Below are 20,471 nucleotides of genomic sequence, written 5' to 3'. Positions count from 1 at the left end.
CTAAACCTGCGGCAGCTTTGGTCAAGGCCTCGTTCGCGTTTCTGGATTTTAAAACTTGCTCTTTTTTAGTTTTTCTTCCTTGTTCAGGTATGAACACACCAAACCAACATCAGACAAAACTGGAAACTGCAATGATCAGCTGGTTAATAAGACCAGCAGGTGGCAGTAGTCTGCATTCATCATTCAAAAGGAGAAACAGGAAAAGCTGCTATTAGCTAGGAGGCTAGGAAGGGCTACTATTAGCTAGGAGGCTAGGAAGGGCTACTATTAGCTGGGAGGCTAGGAGGCTAAGAAGAGCCACTATTAGCTAGGAGGCTAGGAAGGGCTACTATTAGCTGGGAGGCTAGGAGGCTAAGAAGAGCCACTATTAGCTGGGAGGCTAGGAAGAGCTACTATTAGCTGGGAGGCTAGGAAGCCACTATTAGCTGGGAGGCTAAGAAGAGCCACTATTAGCTGGGAGGCTAAGACGAGCCACTATTAGCTGGGAGGCTAGGCAGCTAAGAAGGGCTACTATTAGCTGGGAGGCTAGGAAGAGCTACTATATATAAATATTTGTGGATTTTAATGTTCAGAAGATTCAAGCTTTGTTTAGCTTCATCACTTCCTGTTTCTTCTCCTTTGAGCTGATCAGCCAATCAGATCAACTCACAGCAACAGACACGTCAGGAAAAAACAGAGTCACAGTCGGTTTGGTAAAACAGGAAATCTGACATAAATAAAATCTGTTCTTTTTCTTCCAAAAATCTTTAAATGTGAAACTAGTTGTACACACAGCTCTTGGTTTTAAGGCATCTGATGTCTGCATGTTTGACATTTAACTGGTTCCACAGGCAGTGTTCTTGGCAAAGGTGCTTAAAGAGTGGGAAAGTTGAGTTTAGTCCATTTATAAAAAAAAAAAAAAAAAAAAAAGGTCAGGAGCTTTAAAGGAGCAGTGCACGATTTTTTTTTTTTTTTATCTCAAACTGATGTTTCTACAGTAGCCCAGAAGGAACAAACCAAACAGGGAACCCACACATTTAGAAAGATTCAGTTGGTTTCAGTCTACATCTTCGCCACCAGATGGCACTAAACCAAACACACTGGTCCTTTAAACCTACGATAATCTGCACAATTTCAACTTTTTCTAAATTGGAGTTGAAGTTCTTGAAGTTCTTTTTCTAATTTTATTGAATTCCTGGTTGTTGTGACGATGCTACACTTAGTTAAGAAGCTGAACTGGAATTTGTGTCTAATAATAATAACAATAATAATAATAATAATAATAAACCTGTGCTTTGTCTGAATGAAGGTAAAATCTTTGGAGATCTTTTTTTTTTTAACAGTCATAAAAACGTTTTTAAAGTTGTCACTATAAAAGATGTAAATGTTGTATTATTGTCAGAATTAAGATTAAATTAATAGTTTAAACTTAAAATGATAAAAAAAATGCCTAAACAACATCCAGAACGAAGTCTTAAAATCTTGCATATTTTTCTTTAAATGTCATAAATGCTCCTCTTTATTTATTTCATAAATTATAAAAATCTTTCCCATTTTCCTCCCAGTGGTTTCCACTTCCGTCTTTTTCTGGTCCCAAAAAACTCCCAAACTAAGATTTCAAAATGCCTAAGTATATATTTTAAATTTGCCTGAGTCATCATGTCCTAACCTCCTGAAACCAGGAAGTGGAGGAAGAACAGGAAGCCAGTTTACAGTGTAAGATTAGAATAAAATAAACTCTTTAAAACCGTCTCTGTACATTTCCCAAACAAAGTTCCTTCCTTCGCCTCTGGATCGTACAGTATATGTGCCCAGTCAGGAAAAAGCAATCGATCACAGAGCAGAGGAAAAACCGCCGCCTGCGTAAAAACAAAAACAGTGGGAAGAGCCCTGTAGGAATAAACTCTACACATGTGCGATTAAAACCTCTAAACAAACCAGATAACGTCCCGGATCAGGATGAACTCTGATACAGGAACAAGGAATCATTTAAAATCACAGGAATCTTATTGCTTTGAAAGTTCAAACATTACGAGGTTTTCAGACAAAGAACCATAAAAACAAACTCCCAAGAGAAGATGAAGTGAGCAGTCAATCATCAAAATGAATCTATTTTCATTTTAACATCTGATGAATTTGTTGTTTTTGGCTGAAAAACTTCTTCAGATCTTTGAGTTTGAGACGATTGATGAGACTTTTCCAACATTTCTGCAGCTAAAACTTTAGGTTCTTCTCGGTTCTTTGTCTGAATTCCTCGTAATTACTGCATTAATACAAAAAAGTTGATGCTAAAACACAGGTAATCTATCAGTGGCTTTTTTTTCCAGCTTGAACTGTCTTTTAAAGGAAGCCGGCAGAAGAAGAAGAGGAGGAGGAGGAGGAGGAGGAGGAGTGGATGTTCGGCTCTGAAACAGTCAAACCGTTGGATTTTTAAATAAATCTGAAAGAGCAGAACAGAGAGAACTGATCCACGTTCACCAGCAGGAGACACTGAGCTGGTCCAGGTTCCTTCGTTCTACAGAGCGAAACCTGAACAAACTAAAAACTAGAACCTCTTTATCCAGGTGAGGCTTTGATTCTCCGAGGCAGATACGTAAGCTCCAGTCAGGAGAGGTGCAAGAACCTGAAGAGCAGCGGGACGAGGAAGAGGACGTTGAATCCCACCGTCCCGTACACGATGTAGCGGTAGGGGAGCTCCACCTCCATGTGCTGCCGGGCCTTCCTCACGTCGTCGCTGGGCACCCGGGCCACCCGGCACACCAGCGGGATGGTGACGGCCTTCATCAGCGCCCGCGTGGCCACCAGCACCGACACGCCCAGGACGTGGCGCAGCATGGCGGCGCCCACCAGGCCGGCGCTGAGCGGGGGCATGGCGAGGGGCAGCTGGTCCGGCGTCACGTCGGGCATCAGGCCCAGGAGGTGGTTGACGTGGGACGCCAGGGCCACGCCGGCCCCCGTGCCCAGGATCTGGGCGGTGTCGCCCCGGGAGGTGCTCCAGGTGTCCAGGGTGAAGGAGAACAGGCCCAGGCCCAGGTGGAGGGAGATGATGATGAGCGGAGCGTAGCGGCACGTCAGGTTGAAGCCGTCGATCAGGTCCAAGGCCGGCAGGAAGAAGAGCAGGATGAGGACGCTGTACAGGAAACCGGCGATGACGTCCTGGAGGAAAAGACACACAAATGAGACGTTTACTCATCCAGGAGGCGAACGAAGAGGAAGAAAGAGGAGTTATGGCAGAAAGTGGTGGAGGTGGTGTCTGGAAATAACCTGGAAGATTTAATGAGTCTCTCTGTTGGGAACTGATTCTGCTCCAGAATCAGTTCAGAAGAGTAACAACAGTCAAACACGTCATCGGAGAAGATGTTTAGATTCAAATAATCTGCTGTAAAAGGACGAACAGTTAACGGAGATTAATCATCAGCCCTCTCCATGTTTACCGGATGCTCCTCACTCATTTTTCAACAACGAGCAGAAAACAATCCAGATTTCCCTGTTGTAGCATAGTTGTACAACTATGATTAGTTGTGAAAAGAAAGGTTTGCATTGTCTCAAAATGATTAATTTTTGCTAATTGTCTAATTGTCTAATATCCGTGATCCGGCTTCAAACCTTCAATGTTCTTCCCTGGACACACGTCAGGAGGTAAAATGTCCTGATTCTGCTTTGGACTGAAACAGGACTTATAGATATTTGCTGGTGCATTTCCTGGTGGAGGACACAGGAAGTTGATGAGTGTTGACAGGAAACAGGAAGACAGAGCTCTGAACAGCAGTGAACTCTGGACTTTGGTCGTTGCAGCCGTTTATTTACTGACTCCAGCAGTAAACGGGATCAATGAATCCATCAGGACAAGCCTGAAATCTCTGCAATACGTCTGATCCACGTCAGAAACATGAAGCAAAGCTGGATCCATGAGACTGGAGAAAACTTCTTCTTCTTCTGTTCTTTTTCCAGCTGGTGAGAAACGATCTGATTGGCTCAGCAGATCTTTGCTGGAGCCGAATCGTTTCCCAACAGAGAGACTCCAGAAAAAAACGTTTCTGATGTAGAAACTGAGCTGGTCACTGAGTTCTGCTGCTGGTTCCTGTTTCATGTCACATTAAAGTGAAACGTGAGGGTTTCAGGCTGCTGACCAGGCGAAACAACGAAGACACGTTGGGTCATTTCAGAGCTCGGTTTAAAAAAACGTCCTGACTCACGGCGTGAAACTGATTAGACCTGGAACAGAATGAGAATTTCGCAGGTTTTCTACAGGGTTTCTGCAGATGAAATTAGATTTGTTGGTCGTCTATAGATTTTTATAGAGGTGTATGTGTGTTCCAGAGGAGAGACTGTAACACAAGCTGCCTCAGTGTGTTGTGAAGTGTAAATTAACACCTCACAGTCGGCCATTGTGCTGAAGTGGTGGTGCACAGCGTCTACTTTGCTCGAGGAGAAATCTATGACGGTTCCTGTAACTTTACACCGGGATCCATCCAGCAGCCGAACACTGGAAGGTCCTGTTAGAGGTTAAATGTGCGATTAGCAGCTTAAACACATGTTTTGGTGGATGTCGGGTCTGATCTAAGGGTCGGTCATTAAAGCTGTGCTGCAACACACAAGGACACGTTTTACTGAACGTTAAAAAGGCGACTCAGCATGGAGATAACTGACAGGAAGACGAATCAGAACGCAACCGCGATTTATCACTTTACTGCTGCCGCTGCAAACTTTTATCAGCCCTCTCACTTCAGGACAAACAGACAACGGCTGAGAGGCTGTAATTTTCTCCTCCACTGACATAAGCAGAAAGAAACAATGATCTGCCCCCATCTGAAGAAAAAAAAAGTCCAGTGAGAGGACGAGAGCGAGGAGCCCTGAAGGAAAGAGGAGAAGCTTTTATCTAAAGTGCCTGGAAATAAATGGGAGCAGATGCTGTCGGGCTGGGTGGCCTGGATGTTAACAGGACCACGAAATAACCCCGTATAGAAAACCGCATGTTTCTCTCCACTGTCCTCAAACGCTGAATGGATCCAGCCTTTAAACCCTCGGACATCATGCACCATGTTTGTGCACCAGTGTAATGCTAGCGTGTAATGCTAACGTGTAATGCTAATTCTACACTGATTTAGATTCGTCGTTTGCTTCATAACATGTAAGAAACCTGAGAAGATAAATCTAAACTCTTTAGAGGCACCGTGAATTTTATGAGGGGGGTTATGATGGCAAACAAAGATCTGCTGATGCTGATTCTGCAGAACGAGAGGAAAAAGGAGATAAGATGGATTAATAAAAAGAACAGTTTCTGTTGAGCTTCCAGGACTCATTCAGATCCTGATCACAACTGATGGTGTGAACGCACAGAGTCCTGGGTCACATCAGTGATGTCTGCTCTCACATAAGCAGAGTTTTGGATCATTCTTTTAGAATGAAAACAAAAATAACGTCATAAGTGACGTAAGTGATGGAGATATCGACCGTTTCCCCAAGTCAACAAACAGCTGCTACTTAACCAGTGATGGAAAGTTCTACCCAACGAGCCACAATTATCTTTAAGACTTTATTTCCTCCGGTGGAGATGGAGGTTCTTGGGTTCATTCGTTGCCCATGGCTTTGTAGCCGACAGCTGGTCACTAGTTATTTTTGTGACTCTCGTTGGTTAAGGCATATATGCATGGACGGAACCAGCTCTTCTTCTATCTGAAAAGAAAACACCTGTGAATTAGGTAGTAGGAACCAAAGTGGTGGACGGTGTTTCCTTCAGGTAACTATTATATCTCAATAAATCACTCATCCTCATTGGACCTCAAAGTTCAGATAAGATCAACTTGTTACCCACAAACTTCACATCCCCTTCAGTCTCTAACCCAAAGCTGTTAAACATACGGCCCGCGGGCCCAAAGTGGCCACCAGAGGGTCTAATCTGGCCCACAAAGTGACAAAATTACAATGAAAATATCGACTACCTCTAAATAACTCAAAAACCTCGTTGTCTGGTAAAAGTCTTCCAGACGTGAGCAGCATCCCTGAGCTCTCTTCCTGCACAACAAAGGAGGAGGAAGTTGTTTCACTGGGCGTGATGATTTCCAGAGGCAGAGCAGACCTCAAATGGCTCACGATGTGTTCAAGCTCCACTCCCTCAAACACAACAGCCCGTTACAGACGGTGTTATCGGGTGGAAATGAGCTCGGAGCCGGTCCAGATAAATTCATCTCACCACACTTCCACCTGAATGTTGTGTTTCTGAGATCACTGCTCGGACGAGTCCAGTTCACGGTGGTTAGAAAGAAAAAGAAAACTCATTTATACCGTGGACATAACGAGTCCCACCTCAACACACAGATATGATACTTATATTTGTACATTTACTGCGACACACACTTTAAAAATGAAACCACTTCACTGGTTGACATGAATCCTCAATGGTATGAATCTACTTTTAAATCAAATATAAAAGAAACTGACACAACTGGAAACTTGAGGGCGGATCTGACTGCAGGTGGTGCCAGAGATGAAATGTTAAAACTTCTATCCTGACACGGTCCTTGAATGTTTTGGGTATTTTTGGTTTTAGACTCTAACATAATAAAGGCCTTTTACTTCTACAAACTCCCTTCAGTCCCTGGACCTGGATTCTGAATCATTTTTCCATTTTCCTTCAAGAAAATTTACCTTCAGTCCTTTAAGATATGAAAAAAGAAAACGTTAGTCAAGAAGAATATTATTCTTTTATTTAGAAATAAACATGAAATAACTGTTGTTTTTTTCCAATTTTCATTTCTGGTTTTAAAAGCAAACTTGAAAAACCAGAAAATGAAAAGTAAACCACTAAATCATCACTAAACCACATTTACATTTCTGGACTAAATATCTAAACTTAAACTTAGAGTTGTAATATGTGTCATGGCTGCTGAATGTGTTTAGTGATTCTGCGAACTAAAAATATTCGTTCTAAGCTCTGGCTGAGCTCTGAGACATGTCTGAATTTCGTGGCTTTGGGTGAGATGATGAAACAGGACGGGTTGATTTTCCCCCAGATGATGTAATGACGCTGCCACTAAAAAACCGCAGCGATTGAAATGGCCTGAATGTTTCAAACAGAAACATAATGTCATGTTTTAATCTTTTAATTTAAGGGCTGGAAGACGTAAAAAAAAAAATACAGACCACGTGTCCCGGTGACACTGTGGTAAAACATGGAGGGGGATGAATTACAGATTAACATCGTTAAGATAAAAGGTCATGACTCGCCACTAAAAACAGGCCCGGTTGCTATGGTTACAGACATTATTTACCTTCCAGGATGAGACAGAGGATGGATGATTTTATATGTAGAAAAATGTTAATTTAGATGAATCTGTCGACCCTAAAGTTATAAAAGTCTGTCACAAACATGTGCCCAGAAAAACACCCACCGTGGACCTGGAGACAGTGACGAGGATTATTTATCTAGATGTTGAAGACTATCACTGTCACGACCATAATCCCAGTCCTGAATCCCTCACTCATTAAATGACTCTTTAATGTCTGGGTTTTTTACCAGAGGCAGGATGCGCTTGAACCTGGAGAAAGGCCAGAACGAGGCGGGACCAGTCTCAGGCTGCTCAGAATGACTCAGGCGTGTTTTCTATAATATGATTAACTGCTCCATTAATCACCATTAAACGCCTTCGGAGGTCACGTCTTGTTTATTCAGAGAGGTTCTCATGAGATGTGAAGCGATGGGAACGTGCCCGTGTGGTTCCTGAGGTGGAGGTCTTCACCAGGACGCCACCTGCGTGCAGCCACAAAAAGCCCTCAGAGAGTCTGTCATGTGGAATTAACTTGAGTCAGTTTGTTTGGGCGGACGGCCAGCGAGCTGTAACGTCTGCTGGACGCCCATCATTCACTGAGAGGACTGTGACCACGGAGACCGCAGAGACCGTAGAGACGGAGACCCAGCCCTAACAAGACTGACATCATTCACCAAACGCAACCATACAAGGTTAATGGGATCAACACGGGGTCCATGATTAACTCTGGACGACGTCCAGGTACTAAATAAAAACCTGAAGAGATATTTGTCTCAGCTGCTCACAAGCAAATAACTTTGTTCTTCTGGAGAAATGATTTACTGCAACTACACTTCAGACTCTGCTTGCTTTCCACAGCGTTCTCAGGTCCTCACACTACTGAAAGCAAAAGGAACTTTTACAGCTTTAATGTTTACGGCTGCCTCCGAAATCCCCACAACTTTCAAACTGATTGTTTTGGCTCAATAAAGAATCTGTGAGGTTAACTGAGGAGGTTTGGAGACTCAGGCTTCGGCTGAGTTTCACAGAAATTTTGCAGAAAGTTTCAGTCTCTATTATTGAAAGTGAAGCAGGAATTAGAAACAAAAATGAACCCGACTGGTAGGAAAGACACAGCGTGGACTAGTGTTTGGGAGGTGTTGTTACAGAGCAGCCAGACTGACGGGGTACAAGCAGAAATGTAGCTACGTTGGGATATTGTTGGGATATATTGCACTATGCTACACAGCTCACTGACAAATTTTAAATGCAGCTTAAAATACATGTTGCATAAATGTACATGAGATGACTGATAATTCACTGGTTAAACTGAAGGATGAAACATGTGGTGGTGCAGATCACGATCGCTCACGATCGCACATGATCAGCTCTGCGCTGTTGACTCTTTTATTTGAATGAGTTTAACCAAATGAAAAAAGTTGGTTGATCATTTGTTGTTTCACTCCATCTCTTGGCAACACACTTTGGGAAACACTGTAATATTTCACCTGAGGCAAACACACCCATTCAGTGGTAACGACAGATTAAAGATGGAGCAGCAAGTTTTTGCAGCTCAAACATTTTCCGGTTGTTTCTGCCTTTACCACGTACAATAGACACAGGCAGATACAGGCCTCATCACGCTGGCGGCGCGATGACTGATCCTGATTAGCTGAGTCGTACACAAGTCATTCAGCAGGAGACGTTTGTTTAAAACGAAACCTACAGCAACAGACTATGGAAAACGTTCAGATGGAATGAACAGGCTCCTTCACCGTATATGTGCATTTATCGACGCCTCAGTGAGAGTGAACTATTCAGGCGGAAACGCAGGGAATGAAAAAGTGTTCAGATCGCAGGGAAGTCGTATCAGCACAGAAACGCTACGGTTCCTCGGACAGATGCTGGTTTCTCTACATTTTAACACAGGGAAGCTTTTGTTCCGGGGCGAAGGTTCAGGTTACACCTCCAGCTTAAGATCTTAAAACAGCTTGAAAGGTTTTCTGTTACACACCCTGTCTGATTGTCACAGCGCACAACCAGAACAATTCAAAGGCCCCGGTTCATTCATAAATATGCTGGTTGTTCCTTCACTAAGAGCGTTGCTGTGCTGAGGAAGCTGTCTGCCTCTGATTGGTTGGAGGACTGTGGCTACGTTAAGCTAACAGTTCACTTGTTGTACTGAGGACACTGAAAATGAACTGGAAAACTAAACACTGAGCTGAAACTTACTATGAAGCCCAATAAAGTCAAGGAGAGAATTTCTGCTTATTACCAGTGTTTCAACGCAATGTTATTATAAAAATGCAGTAATGTTCAAGGTCATTTTGAAATAGTTTCTTCTGCTCCAGTGAACCAGATCCCTGTGCATGAACAGGGAGATAAGACACACTACGTGTTTTCTAAATTCAAACTTGAACCCTCTACCCTGCATCTGTGTTTGTGACCAGGAAATTATCCCACTGTGTCTGGATTTGTGTTCAAAGAAAGTATGACAACAGCATCGCGCTTAGAGTTTAGATGAATTCTTCACAAATATTGGTGCAGAAACCCGTGGAGTTATTAGTGTGCAGCTAATACAGCTTTGAATACCGTGCTTTTCCAGTTTTTTTTTTTCCCCCTCCCAGACAAATTTGTGTCGTGCATCTACAGTTACTTCAGCCGTTGGTGTGCGTGACACCCAAACCCTGACGTCAGATCTGGAGCCGATACTTATCTCCACAGGTCGGTGTCACGTTCAGAAGCACAGGACGAGGCTAAACGTGCACGGAGGGCGACGAGGCGCCATCATCTGTCAGGGTGTTAATGTGACGGGGGGGAGAGACGGGGGGAGAGAGGGGGGAGAAAGGGGGGAGGCTCACCAGGACTGAATGCATCCCCATGTAGATCCGGCTGGAACAGACCAGCAGACACCAGCACAGAGCCAGGCTGAAGCCCAGAGTCGGAGGATACTGTGGAGGAGAGAGGACACACTTTCAACATCACACGGGTGCAACTCAGGCACAGAGATATAATTCTTCCTCATATCTGACTCATACTTGGATTAAAACATTATTTTATGAGGACATTTATGAATTAAACATTTGTTATAATCACAGAGAAAGATATTACACTTTAAAAACAATAAAGTTTAGAACTAAAAACTGATGTTGCTTCCAGAGGTTGGTGGTTTCTCCTTAATCTTCTCCCTCTAGTTCCTAACTCTTCATGTGTCTTTTCTTTTGTGCAGCTCTTCTCTGTCGCCGTACGTTTTAAATCCGTTCGGCTTTCAGACCCGGCGCCGCTCTCAGAGTGTTGTGTTCTCGTTGTGTGGTCTAACAAACATCCATCATGCAGAGTAAGTCTTGCGAGACCACAGCGAGGTTTTTTGACAAATGGATGCGTAAAAGAGCTTTTTGAAAGATTGATCCGAGGATATAAAACCCGGCCCTGGCAACAAAGCATGGATGCATAAACCAATGTAAATGTCACCATAGGTTACACTGGTGAATTCAATCCCTGAATGAATGTTCAGTGTTGACTGGCATTTAATTCCAGCTAGTGCAGCCTTGTTTGTAGTTGTGTTTACTGTTCTTATCTTATCTGTTTTATGTACTTCTGTAGGGCTTTTAATGCCCTGCAGCACCGTGGCACCTCCCAGTTCTGTTCTCATGCATTGTTTTTATGTAATGATTTAATGTGTTGTTTTATAGCTTATTGGAAACTCTAAACTCTAAAAAAAGCTGAACATTACATTATAGTCTGCATGATATTTATTCAGTGTTAGCTTGACTTATTTAGATTAGCTTAAGTGTCTGTTGTGTTGACTTTCACAGCTTCCAGGTCAGAGGATCCTTAAAAATGAAAGTTAAATTTGATGAATTGATTCGTTAATTGATCAGAGATAAAGTGTTAATGAGTGCGGAGCTCCACGTTGCTCAGAGGGAAGCAGCTTCTCAGCAGCCGTGATAAAATGTTGTAGATATGATTGTCTGCTAATGTGCACTGGACTCAAATGACCTCATAAATACTTGAACTGTTTCCTTATCAAATATATGTTCCTGCAGCGCAGGGAGGAGGGAGGCCAGTGACACCTCTCCTCTCCTAACCTGGAGGCCTTTACAAGAAACACAAAGAATTAGTGGGTTTTAATGAGTGAAATAAAAATGTAAGATCCAAATAAAAGCAGAATAAGCCGGAGATTAGCGGCTTGGAGAGATTCTTTTCTCCCTCATGTGACTCTGGTGTTTTGTTTTCTAATGAGTTCTGGGTCACATGAATACGAAGCTAATTCAGAGCCGTGAGCTCGACACGTGGACCTCAGCTCACGCTGTGAAGCTTTCTGCAGCTTCTCTGAGCAATGTCAGCACGACGAGACAGGAAGCAGAGAAAGGAGGCAGATGAAACATGTTCACGAGGTCTGATAAGACTCTGATAATCATATCAGCAGCAGCTGAGAGGCCAGGTGCTTCTCTACATGCTACAGTGTACGAATGTTTGGTTTATGTTCAGCAGAAAGAAGAAGAAGGTCAGCCTGGAAGGAGACGTCCTGTTTTATTCTACCTTAATTAATCAGTAATAATTAATAAGTGATCTTAATATAATTACCATTATCATACCCAAACAATCTGATTGTCCTTTAGATCTTTGCTGGAGCAGAATCAGTTCCCAGTGGAGTGAATCCAGAACTACTTTCTTTATTAATGACCGATGTGCCACATCTACAAAGCTACAAAGATTAAGATTACTCAAGAGTAGTGAGATCATTTCTTGGCTCACACGCAGAATTTCCTTCCTTCAATCAGCCTCCTGGGATTCATTCATTCATTCATTCATTCATTTTCTATAACTGCTGGAGCTTATCCCAGCTGTCTTTGGATAAGAGGCAGAGTCCACCCTCCACAGGTCTCCAGGGCCAATTTAGAGTCACTTAACGAGGTCTCTCTCTCTTGAAAACGAGTCCTTGTGGCTCGTTGAGATTTATCTGTATAAATAAAGGTCTAATAATGATGGAGAACCCAGGGAGAACCCACACAGACCCAGGGAGAACGTGCAGTGAGGCGTTTATTTACATGGGTTCTGCTACATTAGAAACCCTAAAACTTCACGTCAGAGCTGCTTGGAGCTGAGTGAAACCAGATACGACCCCATATGTCCGTCACTCTGTCAGAAATAATCCAATACAATCATCATTCACAACCACAACAAAGCAGAGTGGGTTTTTTTGTTTGTGTTTAAGGCTTAGACGCCAACGCTGCAGTGAACCATCCTGCTTCTAAGGCACCAACATAAACCACACAACACAAATGTTATGGCTTTTCTTCAAACACTGGGCGAATGTTGACACAAAAACACCCAGAGATAACGAGGCGTACTGAACCAAGGAAGGCAGAAGTGTTTTGTGTTCGGTTTATGCAGCGTGATAACAACAGATTCTATATTTCACAATAAAGTACCAGGACCAGGCGACATGCTGGACTTCCAACCTGCTCCAACTACTTCATCAGTAGGTTCACCACTAGGAGGATATTTTATTTTAACTTGCTGAGACATTAGAGAAAATGAATACATTCTTCTATAACTTTCCCAACTAAATCCACTTCATGGCTGTTCTAATGTCCAGTTGACACTGAAAAGGCAGAAGAAAGTTTGTAATTCATCTGGAGGATGATTTTTTTATAGTTTAAATAGATGCCATTTGAAATATCTCTAAACAAGATAAGGTGAGGGAGTTGCAATCTGCAGCCTGACCAGTAGATGACACTAAATACCACACACTGGTCCTTTAAGAGCCTAGTTTTGTGTTTGTTTTTTCTAATTGTTCTCAATTTCAAGCACCAATTGGTTTGACACAGTTATGGCAACTGTTATGTCTCATACTCTGTACAGGAATCAGAGTAAAGAGGCATAAAACATTCATGACTGGCTGTCAATTTAAATCTAATTAAATTCAATATTGATTTTTTTGGAGATATTTCAGTAACGCAACAATTTTGTTTAGTTATGAAAGAGATTTTCATTTCATTCAATTTTCTCTTATTTGTCTGTTTTAAATGACGTTTTAAATGTAAAAAGCGTTGGCTCCTGATGATCCTCTCAGCTTCTCTCATGTTTTAAATCTCCCTCACACTTGGACTAATGTCGTTGCAGACTTCTGGAAATGGTCTAACCTCTTAAAACATCTATGTAAGGATTTATTGCACAAGTTTAAAGCTAATCTGGCAAAATGCAAAGATTACACACAGACTTTTGGATGTATGTGGGTCCTAAACTAAAAATGAGTTCCATGAATTTAATGAATCAATATCAGGCCTTTAAAATGAAGTTTGAAAACCCAGCCCTACATTTACAGACTGCCTGCAGGTGTTTCTTTAACCAGAGTCTTTTATGCTCTAAAGCGTCAATCATAAACTCCGGGAGCTGTTATAAAAATGAGGTCAGTGCAGAGGGAGGTGTAGATTAGCTGGAGCTGGGTCAGACAGATCAACATGAACTCAAAGTTAACCGAGAGTCTGAGGGGGAGGAAAAAAAGCGAGGACGGAGGACGACGTTGTCCAAACAGCGTCGTCCGTCCGTGTGCAAACACAACATCTGTCAGTAGGTTGTGTTTGCTGCCTGGCTCTGGCCTCGCGGCCGCGACCACAGCGGAGCAGCGGCGGTCGCCTGGTGCAAACTTTCGTGGACATGCTGCGCTTTTTGTGTGGCTTGTGGTCGTCACCACCGACCGTTCGCCTCAGTGTTAGGTTAGATCCGCGTTCCCACACATGACAGATGCTGCGAATACATACTACGTCCACACACAACCCACACCGGTCCCAGGGTGTGCTGTGTTTGACTTGTAGGGCTGCCAAGACGCTCCGAGGCCTCGGAGCGCCACTAAAAAGAACCAGGCCTCGGCCTAATTACTGAAAAAATCTGCTTACGATGTTTAGTTTGGTGACGACAAACTACAGCTTCACACGTTTGCAGCTGAATGTCAAAAGAAGTTGTAAAAGATGAGAAGAAATCATGCTTTTCGAAAACTGCACAAACTCGTTATTCATCTGAGAAGAAAAAAAAATGCTTTTTTGTTTACAAAGTGCTGATTTAATAGATCGTTTTCTATTGACCAACCAATGAATTCACCCATTAACCACTGCAGCTTTATCGTCAGGTCAGCAACAGCCTCAGCAAAGTTTGAATATTAGCTTGAAACTTGACCATTAACGTCCAAGATCCATTAGAGACAGCAGCCGACACAATGTTCTACTAACCAGATGGTGGCGCTGCTGCTCATTTACAGACAAACTGAGATCAGATCTCCGGTTCTGGCTCGGGACACATGTGGAGACACATTTTAATCAGGACCAGGTGTCAACACGTTAATTCAAGGTCTGAACTGGGTCCACGTGGTTTTTCAGTCAGAACTGTTGCAGATCTCTGCTCCAGATGGTTCTTTTTAACTTAAACATTTTAAGGGTATTTTCTTTTTTTTTAAATCCCAAACAGACTCATGACGACAGCAACGGCCTGTGGCTATTAAATCAAACATTTGAGTGGAAACAGGCGACAATCATCTGTTTAAAATCCCCTCTCGGTTCTGAAAAATAAATAGAGGAGGTGTAAAACTAACAGGGCTTCACTGTTAAACCCATTGGTGCTTCCAGGAAAAGCTCAAGTGTTCCCACCTAATGTTCCTGCGTAAAAGAGGAAGTCTCACACAAAGCCTGTTTACACTATTGTGTTGTGTCCTGGTTCAACTTGATAATGTAACGCCCCAGAAACGTGCTCCGTGTCAAGCAGCAACTTCCATCGTCTTCTTTATCTTTTCCTCACAAATCCTTATAAATCACATTTTTATTAACACTCTTTGTTTAATCCAGCTTCTTACACTTCCACACTTTCTGCATCTCTTGCCCTCGTCCACCATTTAATCTTCTTCTTTACGTCTTTCTCCTCCTCGTCTCCCCTCAAACTGTTCTTTTCTGTCCTCTCGTCCACAGAGAAACATCTGGCTCACGTTAGTGTCTGGGACGGGAGGACGACCATCCGAATCCAAACATTCCTGCTGCGCTCGGACTGGCCTGGAACTGGGAAGCAGCAGGAAACCTCACGAGGCTTCAGCTTCAGCTTCAGCTTCAGCCATGAGAGGTAGAGGACAAGACTCCTCCTGTAGACGTCCACACGCCTTATATTTATCAGCCCGGCGTTAAAGAACCTGACGAACACATCTGAAGTCTGGACGTACGTTACTGAACTGAGAAGAGATTTCTGTTTCTGCTATTTTGTTGAAACAATCCCAGCTCTGAGAGTTAAAGGAAGCAAACATTTACTGTTTTGGGCCAGTACATTTTTAGTTTCTCCGCCGTCATTTATTTTGCACAGTGACTGTTGTAAAATGTAACAGTGAACAAATAGGTTTACGTTGCATTGATTTGGGAGTTTATTTTCTACATTCGCTCTCTGAGAATAAATAAAAATTGGATATTTTCAAGTTTATTGATTATTAACATTTTTTGTAAGACATAGCAGATGTAGGACAAAGTTATTTTCACATGTGTTTAGTAGCTACGACATCATTAAGTCAAATTTACTTAGGTTACTTAGTTTTTGGAAATAATCTGTCTTTTTCTGACGTTGTATCCCAGATTCTGTTGCTACCATCTTGTTTTTATGTCAGAAAGCTGGAGCTTCTCACATGCAGCGTCTGTGCAGATGGTTTCATTTTTTCCACCTCATCAGTTCTGAATTACGACCCCTTTGAAGAGTGAGTTTTGGCTTTTGCTTATTTGTCAAATACACAAATTTTATCATCATGAAATCGTGTTGTTGGAGCTTTAGAGATGAGTCAAGTCCTTCATTGTCCTGAAAACTGCTTTCAGTGGTGATTTATGTGGAGAAATCTGCTTTTTTTTCGACCTTTTTAAAGTGTGTGACCACAGAGAAGCAGAACATTCAGCACTAGTGAGGTCAACGTCTTATCTGCTTTTCCACACAAAGACAGCAGATTGTATTTTTAGACCCTGAATAGAGATCAAGTGTAAGAGGGTGAGATTGTTTTGTTTGTTCTTCGTTGAGCGCTTTCTAATGTAGGTCGACAAACATAAAGAGACTCGTTGTGGCCGTGAGGATAAAGAAAAAGATGCCGACACCAAATCAGTCTTATCGCGGAGCTGCACACTAGAAAGTCGGGGGCCGGCTCCTTATCTGCTGCTCTGGCTCCGACACGAGGGGAGGTAGAGGGTTGTAAATCAATCTCACCTCTGCTGTGATTCCCACCTAAAACAAGGCTAACGGTTCATTTAAATAATCTATCATTCAAACTGAAACCAGCTGTAACAAACTGCTTTTACCAGCTGATGAATGCAGATAAATGCACAGGAGGACTGATAGTTTATTAATCTGTCATAAAAAGCTTCATTTCTGCTGACACATTGGTGCAAACACTGGTTGAGTTATTTCTGCAGGAATCAAGTGGACTTCCTGTCATTTTATCGTCCACGTCTGTGGCCGCGTGGACGCGCTGTGAGACAATGGACGTGGACGAGACGGACTTTGTGTTGCCTTTTTACAGACTGCGCTACAATGCTGTGTTGTTCCCCGTGAGTGAATGGGAGGAGATGAAGAGAAGAATAACAGAGGACGGCTTGTTAAAACAAAACTCCTGCATGAATGTTGTTCCAGTGATCTAGGACGTGATTGTGGACTTTAACAGAGATGGGAAAACGGGAGGCTGAGCGTGAGATGCTTCTAATCATCATCTGCTGAGCTGCTACCATCCAGCAGGTAGCGAAGGCTAAGTCATCATCGCTGAATCAGGAAAAACATTCACACTGTCCAAACTGTTCTGATCTCTACATATTTAGAGACTTTCCGTCTCGTTGAATCCACACTGAGCTTCACTGCACCGTACTGGACGAGGTAAAGAGTCAATAAATGTTCTCACACAGCTGCTGTCACCGAATCCACTGAGCTGACTGCTCATTCATTGTTAATGACGCAGCTTCAGAGGGCAAAGTCCCAGTCATCTAGTAGCAGCAGTTAACTTGTGTTGATATAGCGCGAGAGGGGAGACGAATACATGACAATACTGTTACTGAGAGGCTGGGAAGAGCTGCTAAATGTCTTCTAGCTTCATACAATACGGCGACTTGCACATAAAGCCTGCTGTGTTTCTGGGGTTAGTTTCATTAGTTTGTAACAGGCCTGTATGACCATAAAATATAGCGTCATAGAGACGTGTCCTCCCTGAATCATGCTGATCTGTCGGTTATTTATTCTACACAGTCATGTTGTGGATTTTGATGTTCAGATGAGAAGAAGATGAAAAAAGAGAAGTGGCTTCGTTACTTTCATCACTTCCTGTTCTTCTATCAACCAATCAGACTGAGCTGGTTCCAGTTCAGAATATCGGTCCAACCGGAGCCGACGGTGCCGGGAACACCGCTAATACCAGGGTTACACAGGCTGGTTTTATGTTCCCATACTGGAACAAAATCTGTTGACTCAATTTGTACAACTCAGATCTGTCTCATTCCTTTAGACCAAACCGGTTCAATCCTTCTTAAAAAATATCTGTGCATTTCTGAAAAGTGAAAACGGGATCTGATCAAATGATCTGTTTTCTGTGTTGCTACCAAAGCTACAGAACCAGATATATTAATATTCACATTCATTTTTTATCTACTTTAATGGTTGTACTGTAGTAATTTCATGTTTTTTCTAGTGTTTAGTTTGAAAACTTGAATTTTATTATTGACAACTAACTAATTGTATTTAGTTTTAGACAGTTCACTGACATGCTTGTAAATGGGAATTGATTTGGGTTTGGATTAATTGTGGTGGACATTAATTTCCACAGTTTTCTGAGAATAAATAATAATTAAAAGTCTGATTTAGTCTGTGCACAACAAATTTGAACATATCTTAAGAATAAATAAATAACAGTTCCTTCTGTTTATGTTCAGGTTTGCAGGGAGCTGTTTGTAGGGCTTCATGCTGTTCTTATCAGATCTGTCACCAAATACTACGATGCACAGATATGATGCATATTTAAAGTATAAGGGCAGCAGGTGTTGCACCTCATCTTGGTAAAAAATATATATATATATATGTATGCAAAAGGAGATGCAATAAAGAAAAGGTGCACTACGAGGTTTCTGCAGGTTTGAGCGAGTGAAATTTAAGACTTTTTAAAGACTATTATGGGTTAAATTTAAGACCCAAAGACCCAGAATTACTTCCAGAGGGGGTCATACTGTGAATGAAGCAGTAAGTAGTTCAAGACTTGACTACATGAAGTCATTTAAGACCTACAATGCAAAATATGCTCATATTTAAGACCTTTTAAGGCCTTAGATTGCAGATACTTTTTAAGAGTCTGCAGAAAACCCTGATTTCGTTTAGTCTTAACACTGTTTCTAAAAGGAAATCTGCACTTTCCGTTCACAGATGTGAGTTTCTCTTGCACGCAACAAGTGGGCATTTGCAAAAAATTGTGAAATATTTGAACTTCCCGTGTTCTTAGGTATTGATCAGGAGGAAGTGTCTCCTTCCACTTCTCGTTATTCTCACGTCTAACCCTGAAAACGTGCATGGTAGCGGGGGGGTGATACTTTACCTCCCAGCGGCCGTAGGTCATGAGGAACAGGGAGAAGGGGATGGCGGTGCCGGACATGGCGTGTGTGGACGGCATGCTGTACTCCGAGTTGTAGAAAACCTCCACCTTGACCACCGGGGGGGAGGCCGGCCGGGACCACCCGATCACATCCTTGGTGCACTGTCCCAGATACATGACCCACACCCAGACCATGATCAGCCGCCGGCTCACGAAGGCGTCCACGTTCCACATGATGAACGGGAAGAAGATGATGTAGAAGAGCTCGTTGCCCAGCTCGGTTCCGAAGGTGAACAGGTAGTACAGGAACCGGTCCTCGATCAGGAACTCCTGCCCCACGTCGCCGGTTAGAGAGTTCCTGCGGAGGGGCTTCACCGTGCTGCTCCGCGGAGGGTTCCCGGGCTCCCTCTCCTTCTCCCCCGGCTCCGCCGCCGCCGCCGCCTCGGAGGAGCCCGGTCCGGTTCTCCCGAGACCGTCCTCTCCTCCGGCGGTGCCCGCGGAAACAGCAGCCCCGTTCTGGGGGGTACTTTCACTCCCATCCACGAGGTTCGTGCCCGGGCTAGAATCTGTAATCCTCTTCCGAAGACCCGCTGCCGTGGTTTGAATTTTCTCCCCTTCTCCGGCGCCGGTGACTTCCAGAAAGTCACGCTCAGCTTCCCCGGAGACGCGATGATGACAAGCGCCGTTGTTGTGCAAGTGAGTCCGGCCAGCTGCCTTGCCGCTGTCGGTGGTCGTGACGCTTCTCGAAAACGTCCCTCGTACGCCGCAGATGTGCTGAAAGTGGGCGACGAGGTGCGGGTCCTGGAGATACTGGAATATCTCCCTAGTTCGCTCCATTTTAAGGCCGGGGTTTGAAGGCGCGCAGCCCCGGGAGAAGGGAACACGGTCTCCGCTACTTTCTCCCCGAGCAATCGATGCTAGCTCCCTGGCTAACGTTATCTAACTACCTAACCCGAGCATCACGGCAAAGAACAGCAAAGAACCGCATGTAAAGTACAACGACGTGTAGCAGCGACTCGTTTTTATTTTAAATAAAACAAGAAAGGCGGGTGTCGGTTGGACGATAACGGACGAACCGAGTTCCGGGCGCGTTCACTGTCCCGCTACCTGCAACTGACAGATCCACGAGCACACAGGGAGCGTGCCTACTATGCTGCCTTCTAGTGCAGTGGGAAATCTTGCTATCTTTCACCAACCGTCAACTTCGGCCTCTTTTGAAAGCACACAGACGCACGAACTAAAATACTTTAATACTTTTTATTCTAAATGAAGAATAATCGCGACAAACGTAACATTTAGGCGTTGGTAGATACTAGAAAAGTTTAAAAATCAAGTAAAACTCTCTAAAAACGGTATTCATTGGTGGTTCGTTTGAGCTTTGAACAGAACGGGTACAAGCAAAAACATAAATACTGTATTTGCTACAACCGACAATGAAAACAGTGTTTTATTCCGAAACTTTTCCTGATTTCATGCTTCTTAACTCAGAACCCTAAGTTTACAGGGCGCTCATGAAGGCAACTGCGATTCTGTAGTGCACGTAGATAGATGTGCTCCCAACGTCATGACGTAACGTGATCGCGCTTTGCAAACATTAGATAGATAGATAGATAGATAGATAGATAGATAGATAGATAGATAGATAGATAGATAGATAGATAGATAGATAG

General features: G+C 43.2%; 1 protein-coding gene across 1 annotated transcript; it reads right to left on the bottom strand.

The window, feature by feature from the left end:
• Window positions 1-881: 881 nt before the first annotated feature.
• sgpp1b (sphingosine-1-phosphate phosphatase 1b) lies at window positions 882-20,361 on the bottom strand. The gene is made up of 3 exons (XM_047610789.1): window positions 18,805-20,361; window positions 10,088-10,177; window positions 882-3,135 (listed from the first exon to the last, which is right to left on the bottom strand). The coding sequence occupies exons 1-3, from the start codon at window positions 19,636-19,638 to the stop codon at window positions 2,584-2,586; spliced, it is 1,476 nt and encodes a 491-aa protein (XP_047466745.1). The 5' UTR covers window positions 19,639-20,361; the 3' UTR covers window positions 882-2,583.
• Between the last annotated feature and the right edge of the window lie 110 nt (window positions 20,362-20,471).

This window comes from Mugil cephalus, chromosome 17 (assembly GCF_022458985.1).
Source record: "Mugil cephalus isolate CIBA_MC_2020 chromosome 17, CIBA_Mcephalus_1.1, whole genome shotgun sequence".
NCBI lineage: Eukaryota > Metazoa > Chordata > Actinopteri > Mugiliformes > Mugilidae > Mugil > Mugil cephalus.
Note: the sequence above shows the minus strand (reverse complement) of the source record. Positions and strands in the feature narration are given on the sequence as shown.

What these genes read in the sequence shown, in the direction of transcription:
- sgpp1b (XM_047610789.1), bottom strand. Translation starts at nt 19,638, where the DNA reads ATGGAGCGAACTAGGGAGATATTCCAGTATCTCCAGGACCCGCACCTC. An exon ending in TGACCTACGGCCGCTGGGAG is followed by an intron (nt 10,178 to 18,804) that starts GTAAAGTATCAC and finishes TCTCCTCCACAG; the next exon opens with TATCCTCCGACTCTGGGCTT. An exon ending in TGGGGATGCATTCAGTCCTG is followed by an intron (nt 3,136 to 10,087) that starts GTGAGCCTCCCC and finishes CTTTTCCTCCAG; the next exon opens with GACGTCATCGCCGGTTTCCT.